The 25,133-nt window shown below is 51.0% G+C and overlaps 1 protein-coding gene and 1 long non-coding RNA gene across 2 annotated transcripts in view; one reads left to right on the top strand and one right to left on the bottom strand.

The window, feature by feature from the left end:
- The window catches only part of LOC140216193 (uncharacterized), a 68,511-nt gene extending 43,437 nt beyond the window's left edge, over nt 1-25,074 (bottom strand). The window contains exon 1 of the long non-coding RNA XR_011892880.1: nt 24,840-25,074. This is a non-coding gene — a long non-coding RNA (uncharacterized lncRNA). The remainder of the gene's footprint in view (nt 1-24,839) is intronic.
- LOC126540823 (uncharacterized) overlaps nt 19,174-25,133 on the top strand; it is a 131,443-nt gene continuing 125,483 nt past the window's right edge. Inside the window, exon 1 of the mRNA XM_055075970.2 lies at nt 19,174-19,426. Coding sequence (XP_054931945.2) covers nt 19,420-19,426 — 7 coding nt within the window. The 5' untranslated portion in view covers nt 19,174-19,419. The remainder of the gene's footprint in view (nt 19,427-25,133) is intronic.

Consider the following 25,133-nt stretch of genomic DNA (forward strand, 5'->3'; position numbering starts at 1 on the left):
TCGTGCAAGGCATGGGTAGTGTGGCTGAAAGCTATGTGCGTTTCACGTGTCAAGCGGCCATTGTCATGTTCGAGGCTTCTCCAGTGATCAATCTATTGAACTATTCTCTCTAAGAATTCTAGTTGAGGACATGACGATGAAACTATTGGACCTTGCAATTGATCTCGCAACCGCTGTCCTTTTCTTGGCGTCTTGACGTTAACAATGTTCCACCAAGTCAAAATGGTGTCGACATATTGAGAGGTTTCCTTTGCATGCTGGAACGTTGCAACACTGAGAGCAGCAACAGTAGATGAGTTAAAAATCTTCAAGGCCAGTTTAACGTTCTGCCGTTCCATGTTTGAGGGGTTCAGTGCCTTCAAAGTGAGCGTTGGTGCTAGCTTCAGGAGCTCATGCTTTTCAGCTTCGTGCAGCTGGCATAATACCTTGAAAGATGCTGTAAGTATCTTTGGTTCAGCCTCATCACTCTTCGGTTCAGGAAAGTACATGCATTTGCCAATGTTTCTTTGATTCAGCCAGTTATTTCTTATACACTTTAGTATGTGAACTGGGTCCACCACAAAAAACAGGGGTCGTGATGGCTCAGCAGGATGCTGGTAAACAATGCTGACACTTGCCGGCTTAGCGAAGTAGGACATGGCTTTTCTGTTGATGGAGTTATTGTCCGAGATCACTGCGATTATTCTAAAACCAGATGCCTCTAGATCAAGAACAATCTTCCGAAGGAAGTCGTGCAGCGCCTTAGCATCGATTTGTGCCACAGGAAGGATGTGTACAACATCCTTGTTTGAAGAAAGCAGGCTCTGTATCATAAATACGTGGGCAGTTTTTGCTGCAGTCGATGAATTTACCGCAGCACCAGTAACAAACCCAGCCTTGTAATCAAAAAATGATTGAGGGTGATTGAAGACGTTACAGTCTTTTCATGCTCTTTATATGTGCTTACAATACGCTTTGCATAGGAAAGAAAGCTACATTCTTGTTGCTCCGTTTCAGGGCGTACATCGTACGATGAACACAGTCTTCTGATCTTATCAGGATGTGGCATCTTAAGCTTCATCGAACTTCTCAGGAATCTATATGCATGAGGTGAAATTGCGAACAAAAGGCAAGCAAAAACCAATAAATCGGGGGGATATCGGCCAGCATCATTCAAAACAAGATCAACTTGACTCTTCAAGAATTTAAGCACTTCCAAGTGCCATTCTTGCAACTCGCATGCGAAATGTTTTCCACTTACTTCCTCTAGCAATGTCGAAACCAATGTCAGTAGATGACGGGCCTTTTCAGAACGCTCAGTGCTGATATCCTTACGTGTCTGTTCGATCATGTGTAACACACTTTTCAAATCTCTCAAGTCGCACAGCTTTTCAGGAACTAAAACATCACCACACTTCCTCACACCCGTTTCACCAAAAAATACTTCGACGCGCAGGTCTGTGGACTCGATCACCGAACTACGGACTGCAGGAGCAGATTGAAGTGACAAGTCCAAAAAGAAAACCTTGGAGCCCTTGTTCAAAACTGTCCAGAAGTCCGAACACTGAAAGCTTGGCAAGGCCTTCAGCAAGTCCGCAAAGCTACCAACCAGATTTTTGGCGTCCTCTTCTGCTTGGGTTTGCTGAAAAAGCATTATTGCTTTTTGCAAATATGTGGCTTCCAAGCGCGCTCTTTTGGCAGCCGGCGCTTCTCGAACGCACACTTGCGGACGCGATAAATAGGCAGGGCAATTGGGAAACAAGCTCGGCACTGCAGTTTTCTTCAGACGGATGTTTTTCATGGCAACTTCGACCACTTTTCCTGTCTTGACGTCCGTGTAAGATGTCGTCTTCAAGTAATCCGATGGCAAGAAATGCTTTTCACAGAGCTGAAATAAAAAAACAAGCCGTTACAGGTATGAAGCTCGACGAAAACGTTGAATTTACAAACGCGTTGACAGGTGCAGAGGCCCATCTATTGTGCACGCGTGCACGAATGCATTGCGCACTATGCTGACGAAACCTATTCGTCTGGAAACCCAGAATAACAATAGAGAGAAGAAATACTTACCACTGTGTACTTCGTTGGCGAGAAGTCCTTCCGAGGAACTGCTCTCGTCCATGCTTCCCGAGTGGCTCGGTCAGATGGGAACTTGTGCACTCGGACACTTTGTCCTCCGTCATAATTGGACTTGCAGTTTGGTGCGCAACAACAGCCAGGCATCGTTGCGCTTCCGTGTACGACGAACCACGCACAATCGAAGAAACGCAATCGCGTTTACGGTGCAGCATGCCCCACCAAAGCCACCAAGCAAATGCTCCACGCGTTGCCGCTCTAGCGTTGCAGCCACAGAGAAAATTTGTTTTCAGAACGCGCGCCGCGTTCTAGAAACGCAGCGCTCCCCCATCCACCGCTACCATCCGACTCTCGTGACGTATTGACAGGGGAGAGGAGGTGATGCGAAGGCCTTACATTTTTTTCTAGGTGGCTTTGCCTCAGTCCAGAGCCTCGCCTGCGGCATTCTTCAGTGCAGCACTGATAAACGCCGCAAGGTACCGTTGGTCGTCGGCGCTGGCTGCTTCTGTCAGCCACCAGGCATGGGGTTTAGGGGAAAGATTTGTGGGGGTAGGAAGGGAAGGTGGGGGTGGTCCACAGGACCAGAGGATATGGGATGTGTTCGGGTGTTCGCCACAGTATCGGCAGGGTGGGGGATCTTCAGGTAAGAGGCCGCGGAGGAGGTGCATTCGCGCTGGTGTAGGGAGTGTTTCAGTGTGGGTCTGACGAATCAGTACACCCTGTTCACGGGTGAGCACTTTGCTGAGCTTGGGGAACTTGCGTCTTGCCTCTTTATATGGCCGCAGAAGCAGGGGAGCCCACCTTTTTGTCTGGGCTGGTCGCGGAATGCAGGGTGCCTGGTTCAAAGTCTCGCAGGCGAGCTGATTAGCTCTTTCATTTCCTGGCAGCCCGTCATGACCAGGTATCCAGATGATTTCCAGAGGACCCTGAAGGTGCTCTTGAATAAATGTCAAATTGTGGGCCGGGAGATCGTTGTGCAACAATTCCCTGCAAGCCGCCAGGGAGTCGGTAAATATGATTCTTGGGTAGGCTGAGTTACTAAGGGGCATGTGTTTGATCGCGGTTGCGATCGCTGTCAGTTCCGCTAAGGTCGGATCTGTCTCTGGGAGTAACTCAGTATGTACAGTTTGGAGGTTGTTATTCACGAGTGCTACAGCGGAGCCCCGTGCACCAACGCTAGCATCAGCGTAGAAGTATGTGCCGTCAGGGTGTCTTGCCGTGTACCTCCTGAAGTAGGCAACTCACTGTCGTCGCCTCTCCTTGCCTCGTTCTGGATTCATGTGGCGTGGCAGTGGAGCTATGGTTAGAAGTTCGCTTTGTTTCGGGGGTAGTGGGCACGTGTTCAGAAGGGGTGCAGCTTCTGGATGATGACCGATGCTGTGGAGGATGTGCGTACCTTGACACGTGCGCTGGAAACGCAGTTCTTGGCGACGACGATAAATGCTGACTAGTTCCGCCACCGTGTTATGGCAACCGATGTCAAGGAGGAGCTTAGTGCTGGCACTAAACGGGATGCCGATGGCGAGACGGCGGCAGCGTCAGCTACGACGCCTAACGCCAAGATATAGTCCGGCCGTATAGAAAGAAATATAAGAGGGGACACTCGGCGAAAACTGGCAACAGGCAATGCGTCACGCTAAAGTATTAATAACGACCGTTTGCGAGATTAACAGAAATTGTTTCATTTGTTTATTCTTTCCCGGCAAAAGCAACAATATCTGCGTTTAAATTAAAACTTTGCGGCTTACTTCCGTTCCTCAGCGGCAGGCGAATCGGCAAATCACGGGCCAGGTGAATGCGTCATTCGTCAGGCACACCGCCGTAGCGAGGGAGACCGGCCGCGCATCTGAGCGTTGGCCAGTTCGGTCACCCGTCTGCCTGTTTTTCTATTCTTGAATTTAGCCTGGTTTGGTGCGTTCCCGGGACGCGCCGGGTAGATGCGGAAGCGTTCGGACGCATGTCACCTCGGCTCCGTCATTTTTCGACAGGAGCCACGGACCAATTCGTCGAACCCTGCTAATTTTGCATCCAACGGACGCAGCAAGTTGCCCGGCACACAGGGACATCACTTTCATCCAGGTGGGCCAAATTTTTCGCCAATTTAGAGCGGACTTTCACTCGTGCTTGGCGGCGCCGCCGCTAAGCCTAACGGCTGCACCGGCACCCGGCGTCGAAGCCGCCGCTCTCCGTACCAACATGGCGAACTCCCCACCTCAACGCGGCTACGACCCGGAGGCCATGGCCTGGTCGACTATTCCTCAAGCCAAGGAACCCAATTTGGCAACATCGGACCAGCTCCGGAACGAAAATCTCCTGCGTCTCGTTGAGAGCCGCTCTCAGCGCCGGAACGCCAAAATGACGGCAGACGCCACAACGACAACCGGCAAGTCGACCTCACCTCAGCACGGTCCCGTCTCGCGTGTGGCCAAGGACCGCCAACTTAAATCAACATGGAGGCCCAAACCTCTCCCCAAGTTCCAACCCGACGATTTCGTCGTGATCATCAAGCCCCGAGCCGCTGTGGCCATCGGGAGTGCCTTCCAATATGGTGAGCTGGGCCTGGCCTTGCGTGCCTACCTCGGCGCGCAAATGGCGGGGGAACTCAACTTCGTCTTTTCCCGCGAGCAAAATATACTCATTGCGAGCACCAAGAACGCCTACGTGGCGGACCGCCTGCTTGGTGATTTCGTGATAAAATCGGCTCAGGGAGACGTGCCACTGCGGGGCCATCTCAAGCAAAATGGCGAAGAAATTTGCTACGGCGTCATCACTGTGGCAAATCAAGAAACAGGGGAAACTCTGAAAGACGGTATCCAGTGGAGGCATGGCACCATCTTAGAAATTCGAAAATTTGGAACCTCCAATAAGGCTCGCCTGACTTTTGCCGGAAAAGTGAGGCCCCGGACAGTGAACTACAACTCGGAGATTGTCCAAGTGCAGCCCTACCTACGCACTATCCCTGCCTGTGGTGTGTGTGGCACCGTGGGCCATAGAGCAGACTCATGCCCAAATCCAATGCAAGACAAGTGCGGCCTGTGTGGACTGCAGGCTCCTTTCGTGGAAGGGTTGCGGGCCCCTCATGAGTGCAATCCGAAATGTGCTGTTTGTGGTGGCGGCCATGCCACAAACTCCAGAGACTGTACCGCGAAGTACCGCCTCGACACCAAGATGGCCGCCCAAAAGGGCGGAAAACCTGGCGCGACGAGGAAGAAGCCACGTCAGCAGCATCGCGCCACCGGCGGTGACTCAGCTCCCCGCGGTGACGTCACCAACTCCAGGAAGGAAGCGCCCCCAAGCGGGCGTGACGCTAAGGGCGACCAAGCGCCACCACCGCCCCCACACGGCGGATCGGGGAAGCAAGCCCACTACCAAGGCGAGACCGGTGCCTGGGCAACTGCGGTCAAAAAGGGAAAGCAGGTGAGCGGCTCGGGTAGGGTTGCCTCCTCCTCCCAACCACGTTCTCCTTCCCCTAGCTCGGCGACCGACGCCGAGCTTCACAACTTGGTAGCATCTCTCCGGGTCCAAAACGAGATGCTGCTTGCCAAAATTGAAGCCTTAGAAGCTAAAACCGCTGCTCCCCCCCAATCCCCACCCCTCGCAGAAGCCATGGAGAGCGACGCGGCGGCGCCGGTAACGTCGGACGCCTTTGTGGCCAATCTTGAAGCCCGTCTTAACGCCAAATTCGAGAGCCTTATCGGGACGGCAATGGAACGCATCATTGCCAAGGTCATGGAGGCCCTTCCTACCATGATTGCCCAACATGTCGCGAATCTCCCCCGCACGTCTCGCCGGGCCGGTCCTCTTAAAGATGTATCCGGCCGGCCCTCCAAATCGTCGCGTCGAGCAATTGATCTGGAAGATGATGAGGACAGTTGCCCCCTATCAGGAGCTGAATTTCAGCCCCTGGTTCCTGGCTCCGGGACACCTACCTTCCCTTCTCTAACCCCTAAATCCGAAGATGGCGGGACAACCTCGGTGTAGGCGTTCCCCCTTATCTAAATTGGCATATCCTGTCACTGTAACTCAATGGAACTGCCGAGGACTACGGTCTCGTACTAAGCGGGCCAACCTTCGGCTTTTCCTTTCAACTTTTGAGCATATGCCCGCCGTGGTGGCCCTTCAAGAGCCAGGAAGGGGCGCCACCTTAACAAACTATACGACGTTTCAGCAGGACCCCTCGTCTTGTATATGCGTTCATAAAAATTATACCGCAAATATGGTCGACTTAGACCTCCACCTTGACTTTTCCCATGTAATGGTGACTCTCCTCCCCCTCCGCAAACAGGACTCACCAATGCACATTCTAAATGTCTACTGCACACCCAAATTGCCGAATGTGTCATTCTCCGACCTTTTTAGCCGTGCGCTAAGAGTTGCGGGTCGGGACCCCCTCTTGATTGTTGGCGATTTCAACGCCCCCAGTCGAGTCTGGGGGTACCGGCGTGAAGAGAAACGGGGACGCAAGTTGGCGGAGCTTGCGTCAACGTTGGGCCTCACTCTTCACACGGACCCCGTCCACCCAACCCGTATAGGCAATTCCGTGACACGGGATACGTGTCCGGATTTGACCTTTACCCGCAACATTCAGTATGCAGACTGGGTCAACACAGAGGAAACCCTCGGTAGCGACCACTGCATCCTAAACACTACAATTCGGACCAAGCCATTAGCAAAACCCACAACACAGGCCCGACTCCCAGATTGGTCCAAGTTTAGGCAAAATTACAACACAGCGACATCTATACTCGAGCAAGGCTACCAGTCATGGTCCCAACAATTGGTTTCTAGCCTTCGCTCCACCGAAACCAAAATTCAGCTTTCCGAGGCGGTATCGGACGTGGATAACCACCTCCTCCACCTCTGGGAAGCGCGGCATTGCCTCGTTCGCCGGTGGCGCCGACAAAAGCATAACCGCAAGCTTAAGGCTTGCAGACGCCAACTTCGACTCGCAGACGCCAACTGGGTGGATCGTTGCAACACGGTGGCGCGGCAGATGTCCAGCAGGAATACCTGGCGGCTCTTCCGCGCCCTTATCGACCCAACGCAGACACGCACAGAAACTCATAAACATCTACAACGTGCCATACACAGTTTTCACGGCAACACAACTCAGCTAGCGCACAAGTTACGGGACCAATACTTGTGCACTACCCAGGACCCCTGCGGATCGGCGTACTCTTATGCAGGTTCGGAGAACGCTGAGCTGGATCAGCCGTTCCAGCTCCACGATTTGCGGGCAGCCCTGGCGAAAATGAAACGTGGCACAGCCCCGGGTCGGGACAAAATTACAGTCAAATTACTCGCTAACTTACCCGACCCGGCCTACCAGTCATTATCGGATTACATAAATTCAATCTGGCTCGGGGACGCGCCACTCCCCAACGATTGGAAAACCGCTCTGGTCACTTTCATTCCCAAACCTGGCAAGGCCATCAACACGGACAACCTTCGCCCCATCTCTCTCACCTCGTGTGTGGGCAAGCTAATGGAGACGATGGTACGTGACAGGTTGTCCGAGTTCATGGAAAATCAACACATCTTCGCAGACTCCATGTTCGGATTTCGCCCGCACAGGTCCGCACAGGATATTCTGCTACAACTCAATCGGGACATCCTTGACCCGGTCGAATGCCCCCACAACGATAAGGTCGTACTCGCCTTAGACTTGAAGGGGGCCTTCGACAACGTTACTCACGAGGTAATACTCACCCATCTTTCACAAACCGGCTGCGGACGCAACGCGTTCAGATACATTCGGCAATTTTTGACAGATCGTGACTCCTACATTAAAATCCAGGACACTGAACACGGTCCCTTCCGACTTGGAACCAGAGGAACACCACAGGGTGCAGTGCTGTCTCCTCTCCTATTCAATCTGGCTATGATGCACCTGCCGGCCCAATTGGGTGCTGTCGCTGGTGTGCAGCATGCGCTGTATGCCGACGACATCACCCTGTGGGCCACGCAGGGCTCACTCGGAGACATTGAGGCCAACCTGCAACAAGCGGCGACCATAGTGGACCGTTATGCTCGCCACTGTGGCCTGCAATGCTCCCCTCAAAAGTCTGAATTTGTACACATACGCCCCTCACCAAAGTGTACAGCCAAAATTGAGCTCTTTCTGGAGACAGGACCAATTCCTGAACACACAGAAGTCCGGGTACTGGGGCTTTTCATTGATCAACATAGACGGTCAAACACTACCCTGGCCCAGCTCCGTAAGGTGGGGGACCAGGTGGGCCGCATGGTCCGCCGGGTTTCCAACAAACGCGGGGGGTTGCGGTGCAAAGACGCCTTGCGGCTGGCGCATGCATTCGTGACCAGTCGAATATTATATTCGACTCCTTACCTCCACCTTCGGAAGCAAGACGAGGATGTACTCGAAGTCATCCTCCGCAAAATTATTAAGCGAGCCCTCGATCTCCCCGTGAACACCTCCAACCAGCGACTCCTGGGTCTAGGCATGGTGAACACGTTCCGGGAGCTCCGAGAGGCTCACTTAACTAACCAATACACACGCCTCTCTAAGACACTGTCGGGTCGCCGCCTCCTTGCCCGACTCCACATCCAACACACCACCCTTATGGAAGAGCGTGTGCGACTCCCTTTCGAGTGGAGATGCGCCCTCCACGTACGCCCTCTTCCTAATAACATGACACGTGAGGACCATAATGGTCGGCGCCTGGCGCGGGCGGAAGCCCTGGGCCGCCATTATGGGTCGAAACCCGGCACTTATTACGTGGACGCCTCTGGCCCTCACCATGGGGGATGGTACACGGCCGCAGTCGTCCACCAGTCCAAAACAGTTAACGGGCTTACATTTCGCGCCCGCGACATAACTCATGCGGAGGAGGTCGCCATTTCACTGGCTGCTACCCACTCTGATTCCAAAACAATTATCTCCGACTCGCGAGGGGCCTGTCGGAACGTCGAGCAAGGCTGGGCTCCATACTTAGCCTACCGACTACTTCAAAGTTGCACCTACACCGGGAACCCCGCTCACCGGAACATAGTATGGGCTCCTGCTCATATGGGTCTCGAGGGGAATGAGGCAGCCGATGCCGCCGCCCGCGCGCTCTCTCTCCGGGCTTCCTTTCTCGACCCCCTAGATCAGGATCTCGAATTCAATCCCGCGTATTCTTTTAAAGACATTGTCCTGCATTATCAATCTGGCCATAGCCTTTACCCTCGCCCGAGTAAAGGGCTATCTAAAACGGAGGAGCGGCTTCTACTCCGTCTCTATACGAACACTCTGCTGTGCCCGGCAGCACTCAAACATTTTGATAGTTCTTTCACGGGCAGTTGTCCGCACTGTGCGGAGAAGTCTTCGGACATCTACCACATGGTGTGGGCCTGCCCATCTAACCCAGCTATTGCCCCTCACCCCAACCCCACTCGGGAGGACTGGGAGGCGACCCTACTCGGCTGCTATGACCTGCAGGCCCAAAGGGCCTTGGTCGAGCGCGCCCGGGCAGCGGCCGACGCCACTGGGGTCCCGTACTAGGGATTCCACCCAGTATTTTAAGGGCCGGGCCCTTAAGGACCGGTCCATGTGCGTGCCTCCATGTGGTTCTCGTCTGAGAGCAATAAATGTTTTTCACCACCACCACCACTGCACTATTGGACTACGGCAAGGTGAGAAATTTTGACAGTCTGCGACGCATTTCAAGCAATTAACTAACGGAACAGTACCTATGCTGGACTTCTGACGCAATTACCAAAAACAGTGCGGCCGTCGTGGCGCAGTTAATTAGAATTAATTAATCGTACTAGGAGATCTTTGAGACGCTTTCTATGAGCCCCAATATTAACATATTTCGGTAGTTTTTGGGAACGGTAGTCTCACAAGGTGCTGTGACGCAGTTTCGCGTGTACTGAATCTTACTGCGACAAGTTTTGGCGCTTTCTCCGACCACCAACATGATTGTGACTAATTTCGTCACTTTTTCGGATACTTTTCAAGCGCAGTCGGCACGCCTGGAGCTGTGACGCGGTTAGCGAAAAGCAGCTCGGCCGTGGTGCGCACTTAAGTTTCGCGCTTTAATGCATTGACAAGACAAGTTCGTCGCGCTTTCTCTGACGCCCAACATTACTAACTAATTTCGTTACTTTTTGGGGTACTTGCAAACCCAGTCGCCGCGCCTGGCCTTGTGACGCAGTTAGCCAAACGCCGCTCTGCTGTGTGATGCGGTTGTTTCGCGTGTACTAAATCTTACTGCGACAAGTTTGTGACAATTTTTATGGTTCCGCAAACACTTCAACCTTCTCTCGGTGCTCACGCTTGTCGAAAACGCAAGAGCGATTGCTAAGAGTGATAACACGGGAGTGTGTTGCTTGCGCCGGCAGAACGTTCCAGAGATAACGCCAAGGAGCTCAAACGCCGCGAACTATACTCCGTTTCATAAATCAGCTTCAACGCTGTGGAGGCTAGAGATACTTTTTGCACTGGCTGCTTTCGTACTTAGAAACAGTTCGGTGTATTTTGGCGTATTTCTGTGAAAATCTTCTTTATATAAGGTCAGTTCTGAATGAAAATAAGAATTTACCCTTAGAAGCAGGCAAACCATGCACTCATTCGGCTGCTGACACGTCGTTTCATATCAATTTTCGTTGTTTTTATTTGTATCCAGGTCGCGGAAGCTTCACATGCATGCTCGTACGAGCAAACGCCGCTGGCGCCCAGCGAAGCATAGGCGCAACGCGCGGAGTGATAAAATTTGGAGAGCGCACTACTTCCGTAGCTTCCACAGCGTTGTACCTTATGTATGAAACGGAGTCTAGCAGCTCGAAAATTCTGTCTTCTGAAGGGCGCGCCCACGCATTTGTCATGAGTGCGAGTAGAAGAAACTCTGCGAGCGTCCAGCATGGTCTGGTTGAGAGTCTGTGTTGTGGCCACCTCTATGTATTCGTAGCGTACTATCGCGTCGGTTGTAGCCAAGTTCTGGAACGCGCAGTGGCCCGTGTATTCAAGATAGAAAAGTGCAGGAAATAAGGTCCGGTAAGAGGGGAATGCTTGGAAGTAGAACATTTCCGTGGTATGTACGGTATTGTTTGGGATGAGTCGGGTATTTTCTACGCTGTGTGTGTAAAAGCGAACTGCTTTTGTTTGTAATGCCGCCCATTCACCACTTTCGCACGCTTCGCCTCTATACGCATTATTCTTGCATGTTATTACCAAAATAACACTTGCTTGTAATTTAATTATTTCAGCTGACGTCGTCTGGTGGAGCTTCCTACGGGAACTTCTGCTGCTTCGTTTTCCAGCGCTCGTTCCGTTCGGACGTGTTTTTCCGATGGCACCGGATTTTTCCCCGTTTACTAGTTTTTTCCTCGCTACTGGAACTCTGTTGTCTATGGACCGCTTTGGCGGTTCATAATTACTAATGGCGCCTATCTACAAGGTCCGTCGGCATCTACACCCTCCTGCTGCGTCGTCCAGCTCGAGTTCTTGTGCGGCTTCGCGAGTGCGAGTGCCTCCGCGGCACTCGCCGCGTCGGCTCGGAGCATCGAAGCTGTTGTCCGCTGCGTCGTGGGAGCGGAACATTACCGCTGCAACTGCCATCCAAGTCAGGAGCGTCTCCATCGTGGGGACAAGTGCAACGTGCGAAGGCGGTACCCTGAGGATGGATACCACCAACATGGAGCAGAACAGCCCTGCTGTCATGGCGCACACCTCGGCCAAGAGAACGAAGGAAGGTACTGGCCTTCGATCGGATGAAAATGTAGCTGCTGGAGCCCCCAAAGAACCTCGCTCATCACAAGGCCTGCCCGCACGACTGACACGTACGTCTCCGGAGTCGCCAACGACATCGTGGTACAAAGTGGTTATCAAGCCTCGTGCTAGATATGACATGTCTACTCTGCACAACCGTATCCTTCAAGCGGCCATGGACGCCTACCTCGAGACTTCCCGATTTCAAGGTTTCGCTCTACACAAACCTACTTATGCGGTCTCAGTATGGGTGTCTGCTATAGCACTCTTTTATAAACTCGAAGAACTGCAACAAATACAAGTCTCCGAAGAATGTGTCTTTCCAGTCCAGGCGTACCTCGCCAGGGGTACCGATTTAAGACGCTACGTGGTTAATGGCGTTGACCTTCACGAAGAACCCGAGAGGCTCCTGCAGGAACTATCGTGTCCCACACACAAGGTCGTGGCTGCTCGCTACCTAGGCAGCGGTCGTACGTGCCTAATCACGCTTCAACGTCCTAATTCCCCACCTGAACGTATTCTGTATTACGGCTGCGTATTGCGCCAGCGTCCGTTCAAGCCTTCCGTTGTGTACTGCTAATCTTGCTTTAGACAAGGACACTTTGAAATCATCCTGCCCCTACCCACCCAAGGACGACACTATGGAGCCCGAACCGTCATCATCGTTTCCATGCAGCCTATGCCAAACAAAAGATCATGACATCACTTCCACGACGTGTCCTACGAAGTTGAAGGCCACTAAGAAGGCTCGACAACGCCATTCTCTACAGCCAGCAAGGACCCCTCGAGATCCATCAATCAAACAAGTCCCTGTGTACAACCGTTACGCCGTTCTGGCCACGCTGGAAGAGGACGCTAGCCAGGTGACAATAGCAAGTACAGCGACAAGTGATGCTGCCATTCCTCCATATAGCGCAGCTGTTAGGTCGTCGACTTCAAGACCACAACGGGCATCACAATCGATAGAAGACACGCCGCTTCCTTTGGCAAACGAAGAGTTCGAGATCGACGCTCGCATGGCCACCCTTGAAAAGGAAATCCAGCGTCTCAAGGAACGCCGTATAGTGCTCCGGCGTCGTCATGACGGAGCGCGGTCGTCGCATTCGTCGTCGACGTCTAGTCCTGCTCATATGGCTCACCCGGCATCTGTGTCGAAACCTCTTTCACCGCAAGAACTCTTGCGCTTCGTTGCGCAACAGCTCCAGCTTCTCACCTCGGTTGTAATGGCCAATCTTAATCTACGATGGCTGCTACTTCTTCAAGTGTGCCACAAGGCATCTTACAGTGGAACTGTCGCGGCATCGCGGGGAAGGTCGGAGAGCTGCGTCAGCGTCTCAGATATGGGAAGCTACGTGTTTGGGCTCTACTGCTTCAAGAATCCAACGGCCTGCCACCCAGTTCAGGATTTGTGGCATACTCATCGCCTTTAATGTTAGATCGTAGGAGTGCTACGCCCGATGTCGCTCCAGGAAAGGCTACAGGTTATGTAAGATGCACTCTTCATGAGACCCGCGTTGATCTTTCACGATGAAGTACTTCATGGCAAGAAGTCATGGCCGTATTGGTTCGTCTCCAACGCACGGACGTTATCATTGTTTCGTACTATTCCCGACTCTACAGCGGTCGTGCGGCTCGGTTGTGTCTCGACTGGTTGGCGCACCTACGACAGAAACATCCTGGTTGCCACATTATGGTAGCAGGAGATTTTAACGCGCCCCACATCACATGGGGATACGCTATTTCCAGTGCGCGTGGTACGTCTGTGCTGGACACATTTATGGACGCCCAATTCACTCTGCTTAATAATGTGTCACTGCCTACTCGTCGGCGTGACCACCCTCGCTCGCCGCCACAATCACCGGACTTACCTTGGTGGCTAGGAAGGACGACCGTCTCGTCGTCATGTGAACCCGACTGCTGGGGTAGCGAACATCATCCGATTCACCTTGGCTTATCCTCAGGTGGAACACGCCGCCTCCGCCGACTATGTCGAGTGGTGGACTGGGTTCGATACAGGGCGGTTTCAGAAAGTACTGTATCCAACTCCATGCTGGACCCGTCCCATTGTCTTAAGGCGGCGTTAGTTGAGGTAACACGTACGTCGTGGGTTGATGAATCGCGAACTGCTCTTGATTTGCAACTTTTGCGTCCCTGGGTGTCGCGCCGCCAAGAAGAACTAGCATCAGAGCGTGACCCTGCATCAATTACCCTTCGGTTAGAGGCCCAACGCCTTAGTGCAGTAGCTCGGCGCCATGAACACCTCTTAGAACGTGGCCGCTGGATGGTCTGGTGCTCTTCTCTCGGACCTTCGTCGTCCAGTGCCTCTGTTAGGCGCACCTTCCGAGTAATGGAACGTGGTCGGCGCCTTCCAGAACCCGCAGCCTGCGCCCTGTTAGCATCGGGCCAGACACCAGCAGTATTCGCAGAAACTGTCGCCCGCACCTTTTTTCCGGCTTTGGACACAGCACCGCCTCCTTTCGTTGTTGAAAACTGACTTCACGCGGACGCAGGCACGCTGCCTACGCTCTCTGACATCGAGGGTATACAAGCTGTCTTCACTATGGCGGAATTTTTAGCGGCAATAGACCTGTCGAAGGCATGCAAGGCACCACGACCGGATGGCATACAGTATGAACTTTATAAAACACGGAAGGCAAGGTTCTCGAAGTGCTGTTGGGGGCCATAAACGAAGCTTGGGCTACAGGAGTCATCCCCGGTTCTTGGCGGCATGCAGAAATGGTTCCAATTCCCAAAGCCGGAAAACCCCACAATAATATCGCTCATATGCGCCCAATAGCACTAACCTCAACGTTAGGCAAGCAGATGGAGCGTATGCTCGCGACACGTATTGCATGGTGGCTCAAGCGGTACTCGTGGTATCATGCTGGCGAAATCGGTTTCCGTGCTCATCTAGGCGCAGAGGATGACCTTGCGTACCTATCTTATATGGTTCTCATCGGAGGCCGCTTCCGAAGAATTCGCACCATTCTGGCAATGGATGTTCGTAGAGCGTATGACCATGTGAGTCACGAAGCAATTGTCGGAATTCGCCATTGGCTTCAGTTCCCTAGCCATGTCTGCACATGCGTCGAAGCCTTCCTGCGCGATCGCACCTTCTCCATTCCATTCGCGTGGCTTCCCAAGCAGCGGGTCAGTTCGTCGCACATCGGGGTGTCCCACAAGGATCTGTGCTCGCACCAGTCCTTTTCAGCATTGCTCTCCTTCCACTAGCTTGGAAGCTAGCGACGATACATAACGCACAGTACATATTGTACGCAGATGACATCACGGTCTGGTCAGTTGAACCAAGAACAAGCGCTCCAAGAGGCCCTAAACGTGACGCACAACTGGTGCGCTCAGACAGGGCTTGAAATTTCCAAGGACAAGACGACCTACAGTCGCGATCTTTTTGACGGTGAACACGGGAGCGCGCGGCTTTCCGTACTGCAAGCGCAGTTTAGCGGCGACACCGAGAAGTAGTGCGCATGCGCAGTGCGTCTGGCGTGTGAGAATTCTACCTTCGCGCGCATTGCGTTACGCAAGCACGCGCGTGTCGTCTGCTACACGCGCACCGCGACAAGGGAGCCCTGCACTGCAAGAGCGGCAACAATGTTGAAGTTGAAAGTACATTCCACACGATGCATGAATAAACTTGAAACTGTTATCTTTTGCCGACGTTCCTATACTTGTAGGCGTAACAGTGACCACCCCTGTGTTCGAGGAAGGTATGTATTTGATCCCATTACCACGTTTATCAGAGCAGCTGCCTAACCTCAGCATGTCCCGTGTTCCTGAAGACGAGAGGTCGAAAATAGTAAAACTTTCGCTGAAGGAAAATTTTCAGCGCTTCATCGGCGCACTGGTGCACAAGCCCGTGAAGACTATCAATAGGATCATCCAAGCATTCAGGAAGGAAGGCCGCATTTCTGACTCCCCACATAGGCGTCGGGAAATGGTAGCGACAGATGAAGGAGACGCGCTTATGGTAGCTTCAGTAGTGGAGAATCCCTTTCAGTCCGCGAGGGAAGTGCGGGAGCTGCTCGATGTGGCCGCTTCAGTTCTTACCCTACGGCGACCGCTCAGGTGCGCTGGATTGCGAAGTTATGCGGCTGCATAAAAGCCCGTTCTCAGCGCTTCTAACAAGGTGTCACGACTGCAATTTGCCGAAGCTCACGCCTTGTGGACTTCCGATGACTGGGGCCGAGTAATCTTCTCGGAGGAGTCGACTTTTTCAATACGTCAAAACCACTGCGCGCGGCTGTGGCGCTCAAGAGGGACACGGTAAGAAAATTTTCTCTACGGATTTGATTTTGTGTGAAGAACTAAATTTAATATACTTTCGATGCTGTTACGAGCCAGCCAATCTGCAGGGAGTCGCGGCGAGCGGACGCACCTGCGTGAACGTGTGGGGCGCGCTGTCAAGACTTGCTGTCGGGCTTCTACACCGCATCGAGCGCCCTCTTACTTCGCAGCGCTACTGCAGCGAAATCTTGGACAACGTGCTCCTTCCTTAGGCCCACGCCGCTTTACCAGATGCCGATTTTGTGTTTCAGCATGACCTTGCGCCGGTGCACACTGCGCAAATTGTGAAAGAGCACCTAGAAACTAGTAGGGTCCATCTGGTCTCCTGGCCGGCCAAGGGCGCCTACATGAACATGTGCGAAAATGTATGGGGCCGCATAAAAGCAGCCATGGTGCGGCACCCTATTGATTTGGCAACTGAGGACGAGCTGTGGGAAGCTGTTTGCCAAGAGTGGGAGCATCTTAGAGCAAGTAACTTTGCGCCTGCCCTGTGCTCTTCCCTACCGTGTAGAATGACAGCAGTTTTTGCTGCAAACGGGAATATGACAAAATAGTAAAGAAAATGAAACAGCAATTAATTCAAGTTTACAGCTATTACTTTTCTAAGTCTTTCATTATCTTGTGAAAAATGCACAAAATGAAAGTTCAGACGTTTGCGTATTTAGCTTGTTTTCTGCATTGTGTGACTAAAGAAACCCGGGAGAAAAGAAATAAAAAAATTAGTTCACGATTCCCAGGTATTTAGCGTAACGCTAACAATCAGGAACAAACCATTTACATTGGAAACATCTCGATTATGCTTACAGTGATAATTCGGTTACTGCCGAGGAAACAAAAAACAGCTAGCAGACGACAAGCGAGCGCTCCGACGACGTGGTGCGCGCGAAGGAAAGCTACTCTCGCCGCGCATGCGCACAGAGATTGTAAGGCGCCGCTTAACTGCGGTGGTAGTATCGAAGCCACGCGCTTCCGTGTTCACGCTCAAAAAGATTGCGACTGTACAGTACATGTGAGTAGCGAACAAGTATGGGTGCCGTCTACTGGCACTCCGGCCTCTCAGTTAACTCTGGATCAGCAAACCACTACACGAGGCTTCAACTCTCCGCATAGTCGGCCTTGAAATGGATTCCTTCGGATCTGGGGGACCATGGGTCAAGAATTCAAAGCAACAGGCCGCAGAAACGATACAGTTGATACGTCGGATTGCGAAGAAATCTGGCGGAGCGAGCACCAACATGGCTCGCCTTCTTGTTCGTTCTGTATTGCAACCAGGACTCGTCTACAGAGCCCAGTTTCATCATCTCACGAAGGCAAAATGGGCTCGCCTTGAGGCCAATAATAAAGAAGCCATGCGTGCCATAACGGGACTACCACGTCTCACTCAGCTGCCAGCCCTACAGGCCGAGTCCCAACTCAACACTATCGAGGAACTCGTACACCAACGTCGATGCGTGCGCGCCCTAAAGCGATCAAATTTCTGCTCGGCCGCTTCACTGGCCCGGTACATGGGACACGAAATAGACAATCCAGCATCTCCGAGACCCGATGTAGCTCCGTGGAAAGGGGTACAGTTAAGTGACAATAAGCGTCTTGGTCGTCTGTATAGCCCGGTTCATCGTCAGGCGAATGTCCAAGTTTCCCGCTTTCGTCGCGCCGATGATAATCAAGATGATGCGACTCTTGTAGCATACACTGATGCCAGTGTTAATGGCACCATGATTCACACAGCCCTCGTGTGTCCATTGATACCAGAGGCAGGCCAGACGTGCTCGTATGTTGCCCATCCCGCTCCACCGGCCTACCTTGCCGAGATTGCTGCCATACGAGACGGCTTGGCCGCGTTGCTACCTGCTGTTCAAGCTGCTCGATACTCTCAACTCATTCGCACAGACTCTACTCAAGCCATCCACGACATACGTAGGGTATCTCGGTCCACTCTATTCTCAGATAACATTCACCGTCTTGCTGCCACTACGAACATCCTCATACGCGTCCAGTGGGTGCCTCGAGCAGCCCTGCCGGGTCTCCTTGAAGCAGATACGGCTACCCACCCACAGATTATAACATACCCACTTCCACATTTTCCAGAAGACGCCTGTGGACGACTGATCCGGGCAAAGGAAAACCTCCGACGTACCACACGAGCTCTCATACCTCCGTGTGGGTGAGACCTCCCTAGTGGATTAACCCGCCGAGAGGAGGTTACCTTAAGGAGATTACGTGTCGGGGTCGCGCTCACCCCGTCTGTGACCGCTCTCTGGCCACAACAGTACCATGGCCCTTACGGCTCATCGTACCCATTTTGTAACACAGAAATCCAAAATGTTACAGTGACACACCTAGTATGGACGTGCCCAGGACTTCATCTAAGCCGTCTCCGCCACCTCCGGGTAACAGGCCGTCCGCCTGGCCGCCCACCCGACCTTGAACGCTGGATTCATGGACCACATCATCATTCACTCCTAGATTTTTTGCACGAGTCGAATCTGTTCGTGTACTTTTAACATCCGTTGTATTATGCCTTAGGGCAAGCTTCCGAATTAAAAAAAAAAAACAGCTACCGCTGCTTACCTGGTGCCACAACGCTGGATGAATGCACGAAAAGCCCGCAACGAGCATATTTATATAATAAAATAAACATTTCCTCATTCCAGAAGGCGTCTTGCGTCTTTATGAAATTGCACGTTGGACATATTCGATGGAGGCTTGTAAAGATCATTGCCGATCAATTTAATAAAACTATATCGCGGTTGAGCTGTAGAAGCAACAAACAAAAAAAGACAGCGCAGCCAGCGTCCGGGAGCGCTGTCTCTGCGTCCGGGAGCGCAACATCACCGCCGCGGTGAACAGCTGTTTCCACAGCGCATGCGCGTCTTACATATTGGGGGCGAGCTCCAACCATGGAAAAGCTGTCGCCACCGTCGGCCTGACGTGCCATGATGAATCATGTCATTATTAATGTGCATACAACTGCCGCGTCGGCTGCTTTGGAAGCGCCGAAGCGAGCTGAAAGCGAAAGTTTAATATCCCACCTGCGCTGCGGTTCTGATTAAGTGATGAGGCCTTCCCGCCTTGGGGGGGGGGGGGGGGGGGGGGGCATTTGTAGTCACTATAATAGGTAGTGGCTGCCTTTGGAGGCGTGCTGCATGGTAAGCTACTGCTCAGTGCCGCAGTGCCGGACGTACGCAACGGAGCCCAGTGTCCCCTTTATTCACACGTAGCCGCAGGACAAGAAGCTGCGTGAAGCTTGGCTTACCAAACTTGGGACCGGCAAACAGCCATCAGCTACAACTCGGGAATGCAGCAACGACAGACGCGAGGGATATTTCTGCTACGGCGCCGGGACTGCGATGTTCGGTGAGTAGCAGAAAACGTGCACTAGGAGATTCGCCCGCGCCCGCTGTCCGCCTATTGTCACGACCGTTTGGTTTATGAACTTGTTGATGCTAGACACTGGCAAGTTTACTGCAATGGAAAGGGAGTGGTATGAAGCACATTAAACAAAGGCATGGCATACGGTCATGTTTGTGTTATGAATTACCGCACTCGATTGCGAAAAAGCAGCAGCGCGAAATCGCCAGCTTAGTGCATACAGTGCGACGCAACTTTAGAAATAATATTGAAACGTCCGAGAATATACAACAAAAAAGATATTGAATCGTCGCGACGGCACATCACAGTCGCCGTAGGCGTCGCAGTAACATGTTAAAACGAAATTGTTTCTGAACAGCTCTGATAACATCCACGCAACAATGGTTGCTTGTGGACTGTCAAATGCACATGTTCTGCGGCCTAAAGCTCACAGCACGGTGCGAAAATGCTCTCAGTGAAAGCGAAACATTGTGCGCGGACATGCGTGCAGACGCGCAGTCGGTCGCCGCGAGCCCGTGCGATCGCTGCATGCATTGAGGCTTCGCTCGGTTATGCGTAGTTCGGTTATGCAGACCGCCCACTTTAAGAACATATTTCACATAGTTTGCCCTCATCGATTGCCGACCTTTCGCGCAAACCGGTTCGGGAGACTCCATCGCGGCGACCGCGCGCAGTGGCTTTCACTGTACATATTCGGTAAACAGATGGCGTCTGCAAACGATTCTGTGCTTTCAGTTTGCCCAAGATTATTATTTCGACAGTAATAAAGTTCCCTTGTTTTGAGAGTACTTACAGAAATGTACAGGAGGGCTGCCGCGTGGTGTTTTTATTAAGCGCCGTAAGCCAAACCTATGAGGAGCGCGCCGCGTGATCCCTCATACTACTCAAGGGTGGCGCTTCCGACAGATGGCGACTCCGTAAGTCCTCGCCCCCAATACCCGCGCCGTTCGGGTAGCGCGTGCGCTTTTTCTGTTCGTGCGCCTAAAACGAAAACTTTTTCGGCATGACGTTAAGTTGTCCTGACAGCCAGAACATCGCACTCGTATTGCTAGTAAGTCGGCTACGTCAGAAACGGAAGCGGACCATGTACATACGAGAGCTATCCGACAAGCGCCCTCAACTCGCTGGCTGCCACCAGCAAATACAAAGAGCTGCGCCAAGTGGACCCTGAGTACCACTTTATTTCAGGTAAGGGATAATGCTGTTCCTTTTATATCTAACTATGCATTATTCGCAATAGGCTTTTCTTCGTGACCTGTGTTTATGTTAAAAAGCGCCATTATTAAAACAAGGGAATGCTAAAATATTCGTGTTAGCCGGTTTGCAGATCACTCAGTTGCGTTCTGCTCCCGGTCGTGGTGGCCGCATTTCGGTGGAGGCGAATTAAAAGAAAAGGAAACGCACGTGTGCCTGCGTTTTAATGCAGGTATTATAATTTAAGTGGTGGAAATTAATGCGGCGCCCTCCACTACGGCTACGTTTATATTCCGCAGTGGAAGTTTGTGGACGATAAATGTAATCAAGCATCGTCTCACACAGAACACTCTTGTTTTCGCAGAATGACAAAGGCGAAGTTCGATCACCTGTTGAGCCTCGTGCACGAGAGAATGCTTCATGCACCTAACCACAGGAGACCGATACGCCCTGCCGAAAGGCTGGCAATGACGTTAAAGTGAGTTCATTCTTCTGACGCCCCATTAGCATAGCAATTCTGATCTGGCATTTTCTTTATTGCGCACTGTTCCCTTTTATTGCAGTTTTATAAATATTAGTGTTTAACGCGCGGAAATGGGTATTTTAAGTTGACATTCGATAAATATTGCATCACATGTCATGTGAACTTATTTTAATATTGATGATTTTCCAGGTTTCTGGCAACAGGTGCCTCAACGCAAGACATCGCAATGAACTACTGCATGCACGCAACAACAGCTGCTGGGATTTTACAAGAAACGCTCCCGGCGATATGGGACTGTCTATGACCGCTCGTCCTTTAGCCCCGAGCAGCTGCTGACTGGGATGAAATTCACAAAGGATATAGCTCAATGTGGAATTTTCCAGATGTAGTCGGAAGCATAGACGGCAAGCATATTGCGATTCAGTGCCCACACAAGAGCGGCTCAGATTATTATAACTATAAAGGTTTCTATTCTATCATTCTGCATGCCGTGGCTGATGCCGACTACCGGTTTACTCTTGTCGAGGTCGGCGCCCAAGGAAGGATTTCAGATGGTGCTTTCTTTAGCGAAAGCTCCATTAGAGAGATTTTTGAGCGTGGAGGTATGGAGCTGCCCACAACAGCAGTCAATGGGTGGCCTCTTTTGTGGTAGGCGACGTAGCACTACCGTTGCGCACATATTTAATGCGTCCGTACCAAGGAAGGCAGTTCGACGACAGCAAAAAAATATTAAGTTATCGTCTAGCAAGGGCTAGAAAATGTGTGAAGAACGCATTTGGAATTCTCGTTTCGAGGTGGAGGGCTTTTCTAGGCACTGTCAGGGGACAGCCCGAGCTGCTCACTGACAGGGTGAAGGCAGAAGTGTGCCTGCACAACTTCTTAACGGTCGATTCGGCGTACTGACCTGCAGGCTATGGTGACGCTGTGTGTGGCGGGGAAATACAGGATGGGTATTTTTAGGCATGCGATAACACAGGTTGGAGCAATTGCAGTGTCTAGCAGTAATCGATCTGCTCCTGCAGCCATGGCACTCAGAGACGAAATTTCCAAATACTTCTTGTCTACAGCAGGCTTCGTGCCATGGCATGTTAACGTAATAGGGCGCAGCTGAGTAACCCCGCAAACTTTCAAGATTTTGTACAGCGCTTTTATAAAGTGCATCTTACGAATTTTAATTTTCATGAAATTGACTTCTGCACGTGCACTGATTCTCTTGCCTCTTGTTGGTATAAATGTCGCACTAGGCTGTCAGCAGTTAGAATAATAGTATGTGACAGTGTTAAATTGTATTTGTACTGTGTGCTTTTTGTCATTTTTCCTTCTTCAGTTTCAGCACTGCTTAATCACTATAATAATTTGGCTGATATTATGTTCCTTTGTTTTAGTACACACTGCTGCTGTGTAAACATTTGTACGATGTAACTCTGCATTCTTCTGTAACACCAGCTGCTTGGTTTAGTTCCGAAAATACATAAAGCATCTTCACAATAAATAAGCTTTCAAGTCTGTAAGCATCATCTTTATTGATTTTTAGATGTTACAACATTGGAATGAGACTGACGGCGTGCGCAGCACATGACAAGGTTTAGTTGCCACGTATAGCACTATCGCAGGACTGGTAGCTAGTTTCCCAACAGGTTGGTAATCATAAAGCAATGGCTAATAAAACAAAGTGCGAGCGCAAACGTAATCTAAATTGTGCTCACGCTCCACAACACCTTTAACACAAATGAACAAAGCAACCAGACTAGTGGCCTCTTCACTCCAAGGCCGAAAGAGCAACATACTGTCCGCATTGAAGAAAAAGATCAGGCGTGCAGACGCAGACACAAGAGAAAACGACAGGTTAATCGCCGTGTAAAGACATCTACGGCGTTCTGTCGTTTTATCTTCTCTTCTGTACGTGTCTGCATGCCTTACCTTTTGCTACGATACATCTCTACTAACTTGCTCAACGGTAACGTTAACGAACCGTTAACGTTACCGAGCATCTTAGGTCCAATGCCCGGCCCTTCAAAACAGCGACGGGTTTTGGATTTATTGTTCAAACACCTATCAGAAATTAGTCTAATAGGAAAGCTTTAAAAATTGCACCCTTTATACACGAAAGCCTAAATTTACCCGCCATGTCACCTGTAAATATTAGTATGGGGTCCACTCGGACATTTCATATTTATTTTTATCCTCTTTTTCCCCCATTCTCTTCTGGAATCTTTCAATCCCATTCCCCATCCCTATACACAGTAGCCTGCCAGCGGTTATATACGCGCCGGCAAAATTCTCTGTTTTTCTAATAAAGAGCCCCCTCTCTCTCTCTCTCTCTCTCTCTCTAAGCATACTGTTATCTTTCAAATCCAACATGACACTGCACTGTTGCATATAACAAATAGAAAACGCTAGCAAACTGCGCACATGAGTATATAAACAATCTCCATCATGTTCCTTCCGTAGAACATATGTGAAAATGAAATCTATTAAAACCGTGGCTAGAATAACTTTGTCATTTCAAGACACAAAGAGTCATATACCTATTGCACTCTTTGGAACAGAACATGAGGCTGCATGCAGCCTTATATAGAAAGATGCAAGGGAACGAATATACACTTACGTATATGGAAAATGAATCTAAATCGCGTTAGTTCACTTCAAAGTATATGTAAATGAAATGTATAAAAAGACACATGTTTGTCACTTCAAGGCACAATGAGAAACGCAATGGATTGCAGTCATTCAAATACAGCATGAGGTTGCAGCGAAATGCAAAGTAGAAACTACACCTGCAGATACGAGTGTGTAAATTTAATGTGAATTACCCTAGCAGGTACACATCAGTACAAATATATTTAAATATTGTTAAAAAGTTTATTGCGGTGCCGTGACCAATGTTGCCTACTGAGCCTGGCGGGCCAACGAAGATTATGCCCGAGGGGGCGTCACATGCTTGTTAGAACCGAAGTTATCGGCAAGTAAACAGCATAAGAAACATCTGAATGTCTAAACGTCACATATCAACACAATTTCATTGCTCTAAAGGTCTTATCCAGAGAGAATAAAATTAAAACTTACTTCAGCCACACACGGCGCCTAGATGAAACTATGCAACTGCTCATCAACAGCCGTCAAACTTTGACGCGTTGTAGCGCAAGCAACAAAACAGCGCGTAACAATGTTCTAATGAACACTGGAATTCAGCTCTCATTATCACCTCAGCCGTCTATATTATGTCGAAAGACACGTACAGAGATGTCCGTCGCGCTTCAGCAGTGTTTTGGGCGACCGAACCAGCTATATACCTTGTCCAAAACTCTGGCCCAGAACCCGCAGATATGCTACCAACAGGGTTCGGTGTTTTCTGCATCGGAAAGCTGGAACCCCCCTCCTCGACACACCGACACATACAAAAAAAGAAAACATATTGAAAGACGAAGTCGAGGGTGCCTTGGTTTGAAATGCGCGACCATTCATCACACAAAAAGTAAACTCCGAATATGGGATCATTGGAAAAAATGACAGCCGGTAAACAACTAATTTTTGTAAGTAAAAAAACAAAACATGTTCCGGTGAATCTTGTCGAAAATAACCACCGAAAACGTTTCAGTCTAGTTATAAGGCTGCGAAAGCGGTGAGGAACTCTTGATCGTACGCAACGTCCGCGCAGCGAAGGAGAAACGCGCCTGAAGTACATACTGCAACTAAATATGAATACGAAATGCAGCTTACCTGTGGCGAGACCAGACTGCTTTCTTATAGCTTCCCACGCGTTGTTCTTCCTCTCTGTGTCGCGGTAGTCCACGCGTTTCACATCGTATACAGATGGACGGTTGCGAACCGCTTCGAGCCGGCGCTCAAGTGCATCCCCACTTGCGCTGTCATCACACACTGATGTTGAAAAAAACCACAGCCGCACTTTCAGTACGAGCACCTCACGCCGTCATTTCGCCTTCTGCCCGCTGCCGCTGCCGCTACAGCGCGCAGTGCATTCTGGTCTAGCGGCAGCCGCGTGCAATAGAACAT

This window comes from Dermacentor andersoni, chromosome 2 (genome assembly GCF_023375885.2).
Source record: "Dermacentor andersoni chromosome 2, qqDerAnde1_hic_scaffold, whole genome shotgun sequence".
NCBI classification, from domain to species: domain Eukaryota; kingdom Metazoa; phylum Arthropoda; class Arachnida; order Ixodida; family Ixodidae; genus Dermacentor; species Dermacentor andersoni.